Source organism: Dermacentor variabilis, unplaced genomic scaffold (assembly GCF_050947875.1).
Source record: "Dermacentor variabilis isolate Ectoservices unplaced genomic scaffold, ASM5094787v1 scaffold_18, whole genome shotgun sequence".
NCBI classification, from domain to species: Eukaryota; Metazoa; Arthropoda; class Arachnida; order Ixodida; family Ixodidae; genus Dermacentor; species Dermacentor variabilis.
The window spans coordinates 5,231,552-5,246,318 of NW_027460346.1; the positions used below are offsets into that span (position 1 = coordinate 5,231,552).

At 43.5% G+C, this 14,767-nt stretch overlaps 1 protein-coding gene across 1 annotated transcript; it reads right to left on the minus strand.

Moving 5' to 3' along the window:
- Positions 1-406: 406 nt before the first annotated feature.
- LOC142568264 (uncharacterized) lies at positions 407-14,344 on the minus strand. The gene is made up of 4 exons (XM_075678249.1): positions 13,965-14,344; positions 12,573-12,659; positions 6,221-6,434; positions 407-595 (listed from the first exon to the last, which is right to left on the minus strand). The coding sequence occupies exons 2-4, from the start codon at positions 12,612-12,614 to the stop codon at positions 420-422; spliced, it is 432 nt and encodes a 143-aa protein (XP_075534364.1). The 5' UTR covers positions 12,615-12,659; positions 13,965-14,344; the 3' UTR covers positions 407-419.
- Positions 14,345-14,767: the final 423 nt, after the last annotated feature.

Below are 14,767 nucleotides of genomic sequence, written 5' to 3' on the forward strand. Positions count from 1 at the left end.
TGGATTATGGTAGTGGGTGGCATGCTGGGTGACGGGTGGCATGGTGGGTGCTGGGTGACATGGTGGGTGACGGGTGGCACGGTGGGTGCTGGGCGGCATGGTGGTTGCTGGGCACGGCGGGTGCTGGGCAGCATGGTGGTTGCTGGGCACAGTGGGTGCTGGGCGGCACGGTGGGTGATGGGTGGCACGGTGGGCACTGGGTTGGATATCATCGTGGGCGCAGCACGTCAAAGGCAAGTTGTGTGATGAATTGAAGGAGCAGCCATTGCCATTCGGAAGCTCATGACGGGTTATCTTTATGTGATTTTGAGTCTTGTGAAGTGTACAGTCTGTATATACATGTTGCCAAGATGCGGCTATTTTCATGCCATAACAAATCAATATGTAAAGCACCATACTACGTAGCATATCATCACACTTTATTGAAAAAGCATCACTGGACTTGTACTGTATTTACTTTTCCACTCGCTTGCTCTGGCATCCTGCTTGTGTAAAAGAGAGCTCCAAAGGTGCTTTCGCAGGGAAGCAAGGTGGTTCTCCGGATGTGGTGCAGGTGGCATCATTGGATGGTCACTTATGTATTTCGCCAGGCAGTCTAAAAGGAGAGTGCAATAAATATATAAGTAAATTGTTTTTCCAATGATTTCTAGCAATAAGTGAATGAAGGAAATCTGCTCTAATCACTTCAAAAAAAGTTTAAGATAACAAAATGCAGCAAATGTCACACACAAACATGCTACCCAGGACGCAAGCCAGCACAGGTTTATTTGCAGTGAGTATGCATACACATGCATCACATTGTTTTGCAGATTTACATGGAATTTTTGTATGTTCTTTGCCAAAGCCACGCCTCTTCTCATCTGGAGGTTGGCTTAACTGCAAAATTTAGACACATGGGAGCTGTACTAAAAGCCTTATGGGGTGAATATTTGGCTTCTGATTTTGCATAATTTGTCTGCTCTTCAACCACCCAAATTCCTGTCAAATTCAGAGAGCCACAATTTGGCTACATGTCTCTAACGCATGCAGGGGAGCTGCAAGGTGCAAGCTGTCTGATTTGTCCATTCTATCATTTGTTAGCTTTACTTGTTGCTCGTGCAGTTGGTGAGGAAGTCGTAACTTTAGCATTTGCCATATAGGCATAAAAGATTTCATGTAAAAGCTGTATAATGGCTGGCTTGCAAGCTTTATTTAGCTGCAAATGATGGCAACTAATGTTTTAAAGTGAAGCTTTTTTGCCTCTTCTCCCAACATTACGGGCGCTGCAGCTGCTATGGTCTTGTCATGCGTGCCGTTGGATTTCTTGCAACATTACTAGATGGCGCTCACCTCTGCACATCCTGACCGGCGCTGCTGCCCCAGCATTTCACCGTTAGTGTGTATTGCACGTGCTGTGCTGGTTTTAATTTCTATGCGAGAAAAATGCAGCTGCTGGGCTGTGATAGTGTAAACATTAGAATCGTCCTTAGTCTGAAGAGAGCGCTTTGAGCTGGAATCTCAACAGTGTGTTGGCCATGTATGTAGAAGGAGCCCATTAACACGCTCCAGCAAGGCGTGCACTCGACGTCGAGGACACCCAGACTTGAAAGAAGTGTCACACAGAACAGGAGCGTCTTCGCTACGCAGTGAAATGTAGTGCAGACCGCGAATTTATGTATACATTGTATACATACAATTACAATAGCTAATTGAAGTATGCACAGCCTCATAATTCAATTAAAGTTTAATATTTCTGCCATGATGCGGTGCGCCATGTGAGGCAATGACAACGCTCCATTCCTTCTCAGAGATTATGAACAATGACTCGCAACAACGCCTCAAGCAAACACATCTCCCTGTGTGTTCTGTGGGCTATGCAGACAAACAGAAGTGGTGCATGCAAGGTAATGCTTAACATCAACTCGCCACTTTCGTATTGGACTAAACACTGAAAAAATTACAAACTTGCCACTAACATCACCGTTAATTATTGTCAATCAAAGCAAACAATGTGTGCTTCGTGTACATCGATTCTCACAGTGCATGGGATCTGCCATTTTTTTTCTACTTTTCAATCTCCATATTGCTACTTTGCTAAGGTAACCTACATCTTCAATGTAAAAAAAGCCCAAAGAAGCATCTTAACGTAATACAGAGCAATCTTTCATGCTCGTCTGTTTAAAAAAAACATATTTATGTAGGAAATGAAATCTTCGGCAGAGTGTTGATGCGACTACAAGAGTACCTGGTACTTTGATCCATAAAACAATTGAATCTTGGCAGAAGAATGCCAGTTACAGCCACACTATACAGTCCTTTCTAATCCAGGCTGGCGGAAAGCGCTGGAATTCCGCATGATGCCCAGCACCTTGCTTTTCTTGGCACCGACAAGAGGCATGAAAATTTTAGGATGCTTTGCGTAGAACAAGATCAGCTATGCAGATCAGAGCGTACATGCGACTAATGTTCGAGGTGCTTTCTTTGTGTAGCAGTTCTTTCCTCATTCTTATGCTTAAATAAAATGAGATCACTGAAAGTATGCCGAAAGTGCTGATAGGCCATGTCTTACAAACTTCAATAATCAGAACATCTAAAATCAAGAAAGCGGCTGACAGATGGAATAGCACACAGTGGTATGAAGGTTATAAACATGGATGAGGTGCCTCATAAAGGCTGACCAACTTTTGAGCTATCTTCGTCAAAAGTGGCCTGGTCAGCCTTGCCATGTTAGTTTTAAAGGACTAGTAGGGTGACATCACGTGCAGTTGTTGTCAGTGGCAGCTGGTTGTAAAGGGAGAGACTTTAAAGAGAATGAGCGCTGTCGTCTGACGTCTGTAAGCATGGTTCCTAAGACGAGGGCACAAGACCGTGAGAATAGGAAGGCGGCGAGAAAAGAAACAAAAGAAAAGGAGAAAAAAAGAGATGCCAAGAGGCAAAAAAAGAAAGACAAGAAAAAGAAGGGCATGGGAGCGTGTTAAGGAAGTGAGGGGTTAGGGAGCATTCAGGAGTGTCATTGGCGCCATCTTTCTGCCGTTTTAGAAGAACTGGTCAGGCGGTCAGTGTGCGAGTAACAAAAAAGACCCCAAAAGATATCAGTTGAAAGAATGACTTGAGTAGCATAGCAGCAACGCGTCGGGTAATGTTGAAGAAATTAAGATGGCGACAAGGAGTCTGGGATGCAATGTATGTGGTAGCTGGCAGGCAGAGGCATGGTGTTTTAGGGATGTCAGCCTTAGTAGCTCAACGCAGGTGTCGTCACAGTGGTATATAGAGCTGGCGATACCCTGTGTGACTGATGCGCAGAAAAACGTATCCTGGCATCTGGGATTTTGGATTGTGGTGGTGAGGGTGTTCAAAAAATATGATAGAAAACAGACAAAAGGGGGGAACTGAAAGTGGAATAACAAATAGGAGGGTTACATGAGCAAAAGCGGGCGGAGGCAGGTTTACATGGGAAAAGGGGTCATACAGTTGATATAAACATTAAAACACGAAAGAATATATTAAATTGAGTAGTAAGCAGGTAAAAATTAGAAACGGTGGAATAGGTGAGGTTAAGAATTAAGTTTAGCTGGTGGCACAATGTGTTTTGCGCCTTGGTTGATGACATGAGGCTTTCCGATTTAAGTTACAGCTTTAAAGTTTTTAAAGATTCTAAGTTGCTGTGTTAAATTGATTCCCATTGGATGTAGGCATTTAAACTTGTGTATGAGGTATGATTCCAGATATTTCCTCTAGCGAGGTGAGCGGAAATTTGTAGTCTATAGAGCCTTGCTTTGCCACATATGACATGTTCATTGAAGTGGCTGGCTACTCCTTTAGGTAAATTGTTTTGTATCTGCGCGGTGACCGTTCAGTCTTTTATGATTTTTTTGTCCTGTCTCACCTATGTATTATTTGCTACAAGTGGCACATTCTAGACAGTAGACTACATTGCTTGATGTGCAGATGAAACTCGAAGTTACGTTGTTTGAGTAATTTGATGCTGTACTTATTACTGTAGTAGTAGATTAAATATGTTTGCATGTAGAGCACCCGGGCGGCCACAGGGACTGGTTCCTAACTTCGTTGTTGTTTTTAGTTTGGCACATACAAGAATATCCTTAATATTATAGTGTTGCATCTCAAGACTACTCTGGGCAGGGCGGGAAAAATCTTGTTTCTGGTTGCTGGTGAGAATTGGGTAGTATTTATTGAGGATGTTGTTCATGTTTGGGAGTGTGAGAATTTAGTAGTAAGAAGAGGCGCTCTTCTTGTGATCCTAGGGTGGGGCTTGAGCACGTCGGCTCAGTCAAGTTTGGTTGCATCGGTGCAGGCTTTCTGAAGGGCACTCTTTGGGTGGTTCCCGTTTGATAGGGTTTCTTTAGGGTGATCAAGTCTATCTATGTAGTCTTGGTTTTCAACACACATGTGATGTAGCCATGTGCTTGGTCTTTAGTGATGCCTTCTTTGCAATGTGGCTTGATGGTGGCTTGTATATTCTAGGTACTGTTGTTTGTCAAAAGGTTTCCATACAGCATTGTCATTAGTGTCCCAGTGTCAATGTATATTGTTTAGTCCAGAAAGTTTATGCGCTCCACTGAAGATTTTGATGCGAATTTTATTGTTGGCTGAAAAGAATTTAGAAATCCTACATATTTATCTAGGCTGTCTTGACCATGTCACCATATTATGAATATGTCGTCTATGTATCGTAGGTATGTGTGGGGCCTGTCAGTGCAGCGCAATAGGAAGTCTGTAGAATCCCCATAAATATGTTCGCATAAATATGTTTTCCCATGTACATCTGCTTCCGCCCGCTTTTGCTCATGCCACCCTCTTATTTGTTATTCCAGTTTCAGTTCACCCCCATATTTGTCTGTTCTTTATTCTATTTTTTCGAAACACCCTCACCAACATATTCCAAAATCCCAGGCGCCAGGATACCTTCTTCGGTGCCTCAGCCACACAGGGTATCGCCACTTCTGCATACCGCTGTGACGACACCTACGTTGAGCTACTGGGACTAACGTCCCTAGAAAGACCGTGCCGCTGCCTTCCAGCTACCCTATGCACTGCATTCCAGACCCCTTGCTGCCCTCTTAACTCCTTCTAAATTATCCGACGCATTGCTGCTATGCTACTCAAGTCATTCTTTCAACTAATGTCTTTTCGGGTTGTTTTTGTTACTCGAGCACTGACCGCCTCACCGGCTCCTTTAAAGCCACAAGAACATGCTGCCAAAGACACCCCTGAATGCTCCCTAACCTCTTGCTTCCCTAACACCTTCCTATGCCCTTCTTTTTCTTTTCTTGTTCTTTCTTTCCCTCTTGGTCTCTTTTTTTCTCCTTTTCTCCCAGCCTTCCCACTCCCACTATTGTTCCTACGTCTTAGGAATCATGCTTACAGACATCAGGTGACCGCGCTCATTCTCCTTCAAGTCTCTCCCTTTACAACCAGCCACTCCCGACAACTGCATGTGACGTCACTCTACTAACACTTTAAAACCAACATGCCGAGGATGACGAGGCAGCCTTTGAGAAGATAGGTCCTCCTAACGAAACGTTGGCCACCCTTTCCGAGGCACTTTATCCCTGTTTATAACTTTTACATCCCAATAATCAGAATAGTGTTTTGAAATTGCATGGCTGTGAATGCTGCAGATTGTAAAGCAGCACATCAGTTGACCACAGTCAACACTTTGGACGGCAGTAGTTTAAAAAGCTTCTTTTAGACCATACAATTTGCCAAGCTGTGTCGGAACCCAATTTTCTTGAGAAGCATTATTTCAAAAAAGTGAAATGAAAGCTGCAGCGTGAAAAGCTACAATAACGCATGCCAAGTCTACATTAGAAATTTCAGACAATGAGGTGCTTAAATGTTCACTTCTGTTAAGACAATGAGCAGCAGGTGAATGCAAGCTATCAAGGTCCTGTCAAAATGAACCGCTCGTGTAGCCACCCGACTTTCTTGATTGTTTTTAATTGAAACTGATTATGGGGGAAACTTTGTGGGCGATTTTCGCCGGAAACCCATATCCCGAAATTATCTTGTGCTGTTTTTCATACCCACAGAGACATTTAAATTGTGTGTCGAGACACAGTGCATATACAGCAGAAGAAAAAGATATAATATATAGGCACTTGCCTCATTCTTGCTTTGGCATTTCTTGTCGCTCTGTATACATCATGTAATGCTAACTCATTCAGATAACTTGTAGATATGCAGTTATGTTTCTCAAATGAGGTGACTGTTGACTTACTCTTCAAAGCAGCCACTTTCTCCAGTGTTGCCGGAAGCTTCCAAGATGCGCGGCACATTGTCCGGCAGGCCTGTCCAGTCAGGCTGCTTTCACCTGCTTGCACTGGTGTCCACAGGTGCCATGCCACCTCTAATGGGCACTTTCCGTCGGAAGCAGACTTGAATATGTAATGCCACTTGTTGAGTGGCATCACAAATCCCACACCAATCTGTACCTGCAATAGATATGAAGTGTTTTTTTCCTGAGCAGTATTCTTAACACTAAAACGCACTTGTATAAAACAATATGATATAGGTTAATTAGATCCGTCAATTTCTGATGCAACTCTTTAATTTCCTATTTCTGCCCCTCGAACAAGTTTAAAAAAAACTGGGGTTAAACCCAACCTCACCAAGAAATTCATTTTTGTGTAAAGGATTAAACTAATAAAATTTTCCCATTTTAAGGGCAGCAAACACTCATATTTCGTACAGTCTAACCTTGCAATAATGAAATTAACAGAGAAAGCAAAACAATTGATTCAAATAGGCGCACCGCCATGCAGAGAACAGTGCAAGAACGAGTGACGTCAAGGCCTCCAAGATTGCAGTGTCACACGGAGAACAGTGCAGCACGTTACCTAGAGACCTACGTGCGCCAGTCTCCAAAATCCACCACCATCACACACTACATGGCCTTGTTCTAAAGAACATTGGAGACATGCCTTGAAAGTAAGATTACCCTTGCATGGTTGAAAACAAGTGAATTCCCTTGTGGGCTCTGAAAACCACTCGCACCACTCACTCATCTCAGCAGTTATATTTTCGTCATGACTAAACTGCAGCGACGAATGCGCCAAGTCCCGTCACAACTTCAAACTTCAGAACTCAGTGTGCACGCTCCTTTTACTGCGACCAGGTTTGAAATGTTTCTTGTAACAGTACAGCGCTAGTACAGCGGCAGCGGAATTCTCTTTAGGGACAATTGCACCTTCTACATCTTTTTGTAGGTTTTTGCGCAATATGTGCGTTGCTGTTTTTTGTCATTAAGCCCTTCAGTTGATTTCTAGCGCCCGTTCAGACTGTGTCTCTTTGTGTGTGTGTGTGCCCTTGCACTTGTCATGATGTCCAAGTTCAGCTACCACCAACTAGAACTAACTTTTGCATTAATCAGAAGTACATATTAGCACGCTTTATAAAAAGCCAAAGGATTAGCACTATGCTGACCGGAAATGAGAAATGGTAAGAATATTCTGGCTGAAAACAACATATCATGTTTATCAACACTGACGGGCAAGTAATTAAGAAAGTTGGTGTACGTTAATGTTTACCTTTTGAGTGATACAAGGGACAGAAAGAAGACAACAAGACACAAAAGCTACCAATTCAACATTAATTTTGGTGCAAAAATTTAAGATAATATTTATACTGCGTGTGCCCTTGCACTGCACAAGCGATCTTTTAAGACAAAGGGCACAAGTTGCAATACAAATGTACAAAATCATGATAAACAGTACTTGCATAAAAATAGAACAAATAAGCACGGAGTGATCACTATTCCATGTCATTTAGAGAGTATTCCTCTTTGTAATGCAATCATAATGAGCACTGGCTGACAGATGTCCCTCTTTTTTAAATCGTATGCCTCAGTGATATTGTTGATCAATCGGTTGCCTTAAGTAAACAAAAGAGATGAACAATCTAAATCTGGCGTACATCACCAGTTGTGTCAATGCATTGTCAAGTGGGACGAGCATGCTTGTCCCTTGAGTGAATAATGGTACTCTCCTGGGCACATGCTTATACAGCAGCCAGTCTGCCCCATGTACAAGACCGTCTATTCTTAGTACGAAGATGGTGCAGAGTGGCCGAACTCCGCGGATTGCCAGCGCGCATTGCATGGCTGTGCAACGGAGCTAAGCGGCGCAGGCGCACAGGGGCTTAGAGGTGGGACTTCATGTCATGTGTCATCCGCTAAAGCATGGCATGCTCCCGCACTTTAGCAGATGACACGAAGCTCCACATCCCCCCTGCGCCATGCACGCTGGCACTCCGCGGGGCGTGGTCACGCTGAGTCGTGTTCGTGCCAAGAGTTGACGACCCTGTGCATTTGACCAAACATACACATGAACAGAGGCATAGAATACACTACTAATGACGGACACAAGACATATTTAGTGGTAATTTATACAAATCTCCTTTGCCTGGACGCCTTTCTCAATGCGCTTGTGGAATGCTATGAACACATATTTCGAGAGAAAAAATAAAGTAGGCAGGTATGCCGCACAGTCCACAAGTGAACTGAGAAAAGCGAGCAGGCAAGCGAGGTACGCTTGGTTAAACATACCACGAAATATGTCTAGTGTGTGTTAGGGGCAGTGTACTGCATTCCAATGTTAGGAAGCTGACAGGCCAGGAACTAAATATGTACCAAAGAAATCACCACATTTTACTGAGAAGACCGGCATGCTCGTCTGACTTGGCCGTGCATTGCCGCGATAGGGCTTTAGGCTAGATTAAATTAGTTTATCTGTTTCCAACCACGGTGAAAAATTGACAAGAGAAATCAGAGAGGCATACCACAAGACGTGTGAGCAAGCCCCCATTATGAATGCATGAAAAAAGGCGTCCTTTCTAGATGACAAGGGATAGAAATTAGTCTGACTATTCACCTTTTTTTTACGCAAATACTGTTTATTGTGATTTTTTGCCTTTGTATTACAACTCACATTTTCCTTCTGAAGGAACTTGTGCACAATATAAGCACACATTCAGTGTTATTTTTATTCCTTCTATCAAAATATTCAGTCATCACTGGTCATGTTGTATGGTCTCCCTTCCTTCACTGTGTAAATTTTGTCCTCAAGTTATATGAACTGGCTGGCAAACTCAAAACGACACTACAAATTTCACCTAGAGGATACGGCTGGTTCTCAGATAATGCACCAATACGGAGACAGGTGTCTGTTGGCACACTGTAGCAATAATGGGTGGAAGCTACCTTTGACATTGCTGCAATACATCAGTTGTCACATGGCTACAACCCTTAAGAAACAACAGAAATGTAAGTGCACAGCAAAAACAAGCAGGTTCATCAACCACAAATTTGACTTCAGCAGCCAGAACATAGACAGTTTCATGTAGCTAAAGCATTAGCTAATATGTGGAAAATACATGCACAAGCACCCTTAGCTTGAGATACCTGCATACCAACATAAAACCATGAGTTGCAGTGCATATGATGCTTGTTCTTGACACTAGTATTTTGTGAAAAATACTTTTTGGATTACGTACCATGCTTTCAATTCATTTGCCCAGTAATCAAAGGCTTTTGACAGCATTACACTTTGTACTTGCTAGTTGAAAATATTCTCACGTGAACAGCACCAAGCAGAATAAATAGAAAACTGCCCACTGTGCTAACCAAATATGTGGAGAGACCCAAAGTAATAGAATTATTTCTGGACCGCTGTAGACTTAGAGCTTGTTGGCTGATAGTCACTATTAAAATTACACCACTGCCAAGCAGATGTTCTGTGTGGTGCTGTTGAAATCAAGTTCACTTGATGAGCGACATAGCAATAACCAGCAAACGCTTTAGCAATAGCGAGCAGGCAATCTTGCATGTGCAAAACTGCATGCTTATTTAATGATAGTGCATCAATAGACTGAACTATGTACCAACTATGTGGTCTATGCAGTATAGACAAAGTCGAAAACGATGCAACTGGACACAGACTCTGCCACAATGCCTACTTGCATGAATGGGTATAGCTTAAGAAGAATATAAATAAATGTAGAGAAAGAAAGCAAGCTTACTAGAAAACTCTTCACTGCTGTAGTACTTACAGCACAGTGAATACTGGCCTTCATTTAACATTTAAAGAAATTCAAGCTCGTGTCTATTGTTCTGGGAACTTGAGAAATAATTGTGAAAAAATGGAGAAGGTTGGGCTAGTTGGCGTTGACACAGCTCCTGTGACATAGTTACTAGCACAAACAAGGCGTACGGAATAAAGGTCGGACTAGCCAAAGCGGTAGACTTCAACTGACAAGCTTTATTCAGAAGAAACATGCAAACAGGCCACCGCATGCTCAGTTAATGTGGAGACAGATGCATAAACGAATGTGCCACATAGGGGATAACTAAATGCACATAGAAGCTGATAAGCATCCACAAGAAGCCATTACAAAGCATTCACCAGATTTTTCTGAAGACACAACACTTATTTATTAGCTGGTACCAGTGATGGAGTGCTTATGCATTCATCAGCAGCTTTCGAAATGCAAAACACCTCAAACATTTCCCTATATAACTGCCTGGCAAACTGACTGAGCACTTGTGTGCTATGAAAACATGGGGAGCACTTATGGGTACTTTGACAGTGATCAGCCAAGTAGCCAGCGCCTGTGAGAGCATTTACAGCATTCCGGTACTCCCCAAGCCACTCATTCAGGCACCTGTTTGTTCAATATACCACTTTCCACAGGGAAGTGCAATGTAGCATACCACCACTACATTTCAGTTAACAAAGCAGGTGACATGCTCCTTAGTGCATGTACTTTGATGCCCGGCAATGTTTACCAACTTGCATATTCTTGTGAGCATTAGCGGTGCTGAAAAAATGCCTACACCAAACTTGTTCGCCACCTTTCTTCTAGGCGGTGGGACACCCTGTGTATGTATGGCAGAGCTGCACGGCTACCACTGGGACATGCGTTACTGCACGTCCAGTGGGCAATGTGGTAGTGCTAATGACTTTCTTGTTGTGCTGGCTTTGCTGTTAAAAACATTGTGGGTGTTTTCGAACAGTGTTCAGTAGGATTCAAGTTCACACATGAGTTGCCAGAAGATGATCACCTGCAATCATTCGATATTCGTATAATTTTAAATCATACTTTCCTTATTATATATACTCTCTTAGGAAAACAAAGCCCTTGCTCGACTACCGTTTGGCATACTCCATGTTAAAGGATGCATAGCTCCTAGCTGCCCCGAGAGCTGTTCTGGTTAAATCTTGTGCACCAGGTTTCCTGCAGCGCTCAGCAACAAGCGAGCCATTTATGTAGGGCCGGGTATCTCGATAACACTTTGGTGTCAACTACTGGGAGCCTCATTAAAGAGGTAAAAACAGATCTGGCAGCTGCTCGGTGCAATAACGCACGTGCCAGTGGGCGCCCTGTGGCTGTGCCATCTGTACATGGGGTGTCCCACCACCTAAACAATGTGGCAAACCAGTGCAGTGTAGGTGTTTTCTTCAGCGCCACTAGAGCTCGCAAGAATGTGCAGGTTGGTAAGCAGCGCAGGGAATCAGGGTACATGCACTAAGGAGCATGTCACCCACTTTTTTAACTGCAATGTGGGGGTGGTATACAAGATTTCACTTCCCTGTAGAAAGTGCTGTATTGGACAAAAGGGCAGGTTCTTGAATGAGAGGCTTAGGGAGCACCGGAACGCTGTAAACACTCTAGCAGGCACTGCCCATTTGGCTGACCACTGCCGAAGATGTGCTCGTAAATGCTACCTGTGTTTTCAAAACAAGCAAGTGCTCAGATGGTTTGGCAGGCAGTTAGATAAGGAAATATTTGGTGTTTGGCATTTCAAAGGCTGATGATGAATGTGTAAGCACTCCTTCACTGGAACTCACTGATAAAGGAGTGTTTGTTGTACCTTGAGAAGAACCTGCTGAATGCTTTGTAATGGTTTGTTGTGGGCAGTATTGGCTTTGTTGCGCATTTGGTTTCCTCCCATGTGGAACATTTATTTATGCATCTGTCTGCAGATATTTTTGAGCATAAGGTGGGGCCTCATTGCGTGTTTTCTGAATAAAGCTTGTAAGTTGAAGTCTAGTGCACTGTCTTGTCCAACTTTTTTCAATTAGTCTTGTTCGTGCAAGTAAACCTCACAATAATTGTAATACCAATGTTAAACAATGGTAAGCATGCTGCATGCTTAGACCTGTGACATATTTGGCCCATTACACTTTTAATCCTTACGTGTGCAGAAACTGCACAAGCGTGTAGCCTAAACGAAAAAAAAAAGTGGATATAAAAGGTGTAACACAGGAAAGTTTCAAATCAATAAAACAAAATAACAAGAGGTAGATATAATGTGTACTAAGCAAAATAAAATGTAACGTGCAGCCAAGTGATTGATGCAAGAAAAAATAAACCTCAAGACATGTTAGGTCTAGTTTTAAAGTGAACAAGGTAATGTGTACATAATGTCTACAGACACAAATAAGCAGCAAGTTGAATAAAGTTGAGCAGATATTTAGCCTATTTAGTAAGCACTGCTGAGTAATATGTCCATAAACTTATTGACGAATGATACCGAGATCCTACTTTTGCAAACACATACACTTCAGTCATACCTGACCAGACCATCCGATTACACACAGTGCTGCTGCAGCCATAGCTCCTCCCTGACGTGGACACTGTTGTTGGTCACGGCCTTGCCCCTGCAAGATAGGTTCTGTGTTAACTTATAGCAGTGGCACTTTAAAGAAGTCATTGTGAACACATGCAAGGAGCACAGAAAAAGTCACAAAAACAATGTTTGCACCACTGCAGGGTGGGAACAGAGCACAAGGTCAAAGTTACTGATGAATATTGTGATAATAGGGACCTCTTCATGACAATAAAATTTTTAAGACCTACAGCTACAGTACATTACAAACAAATGTTTGTTTACGTAGCAATTCATTTTTTTTCTATCAGTTAAGCAACTTTCCCTTGTCATCTCTAGTTATGTCAAAGTTATGTCAAAACACCTTGTCTCAAAACGTAAGCTGTAGTAGTAGCAAGCCGTAATTGCTTAAATTTTCTTGCCCGAACCCTATGAGGGAGATTTTGTGCGCGACGGCTTTGAGCGAGAAAACGGGCCGTCGCGCGAACATATCGCTCGTTCTTTGTCGCCTGGTTCTGGAAATCTAGAATTCGTCGCTCGTCGCCCAGAAGTGCTATGAGCGAACAGACAATAGCACGAAGCCGGAATTGTACATCAGTCGAGTACTACCGCTTGTTGCACGGAACAAGCAAACGACTATTTTGATACGTGCAAGGTTAAGAACCTACTGCAAGACTTTAAAGAAATGTTTTACGCTGCTCCTTTGAGTAAAACACAGCAACTAAATTAATAAAGCACACTTTTGGCGCGTATTTGCTGCCCTCATACCGGCAACACCGGGGAGACGGCTCTCAATGTCGTCGCTCGCATAGGGTACGACTTGTACGGAACGAGCTAGCGCGACACCCATCTACATCGCGTCTCTGTCGCGCGCAAGACCGCTCGCATGGGGTACGACTTGTAGGGAACGAGCGAGCGCGACAACCATCTACATCGCGTCGCTGTCGCGCGCAAGATCACTTGCATGGTGTTTATACTTTTTCCCAATAACTGCTCACAAACCGACAACCGCGTAAACAGACATTATTTTCAACCCCGAAGCATAAGTAAGAGAGGAAACGTCATTGCAGTAAGAATAGGTAAAGAGGCAGATGAGTCTTTATTATCCAACTTTAGCAGAAAAGTGGCAGCTCGCGCAAATGAGGACTGTTGCCGAACCTAATCCCTCTCACCGGAAGGTAGCGCTCACCAAGACTTTCAATTTAGCATTAAGCCAATAAACTTGCGCAAGCAAATTATGTCAACCAACGCTCAGCAAGCATCGGCACAGTCAATGTCGTCGCGGGAGTTCGATTTCTTACGCTCGCAAGGCACTCTAGGCACACACGAGAAGCAAGCACAGCATGCGTGTACTCACCTTTTAAATGGTACGATGCGGTCGAAAAGCGCCCTCCAAGTTGCCGGAGCTGCAAAGTTATTCCCGCATACATGCAGTTGCGTAGTGGACGACCTGCGGAACGCTAATAATGCGCATCATTTCTTTGCGGCGCCCACCGAACTCTCCACAACCACCACGGACAAAGGGAACGCACTCCATGGCATGAAAATCGTTGGTCCACGTTTGCCTGGCGCACCACGCATACCGCGAGTTTGCAGCGAGACACAAGCTATCTTCTGGCACTTTTGTGCACGCGAACTATGTCACAATTCATTACAGCAAACGCAAAAACACGATCAAACAAACACATCGTAGCAACTCGTACGACCGACAGCACATGTAAACAAGAGAACAAGATTGGTGGATGGATACTATGAGCAACCACTTTGAAACGGGGTGGTGGGTGGCGCCACCTGTGAAATTGGGAGTTTGGTTGGCCTCCGCTATGACTAAAATAATAACCAGCACACACTCGCTTTGTGCCTTGTTGCGCCCAACTGCATATAGATGTTGCAATACATAAACAACCATCGCACAGTTTATATTATCCGCTATACTTTAGCGCAGAAAGAAATTCTATGACGTGTTTTCGATTTCCAGGAGCTTCCGTCGCATGCGGGCAGTAAAAAGATGGCCTTCGAGATTCGCGTATGCCATTCTTAGGAAGCCTTCTCTGGGCTGTAATTTGAAGAAATATATATAAAAAGGTTTAGTAAACAAGAAAAAAAAAGGTGTGGAAAGTGAGGGGGTGGAGCCCCTAGCCCAGAACTCCACTGGCTTGT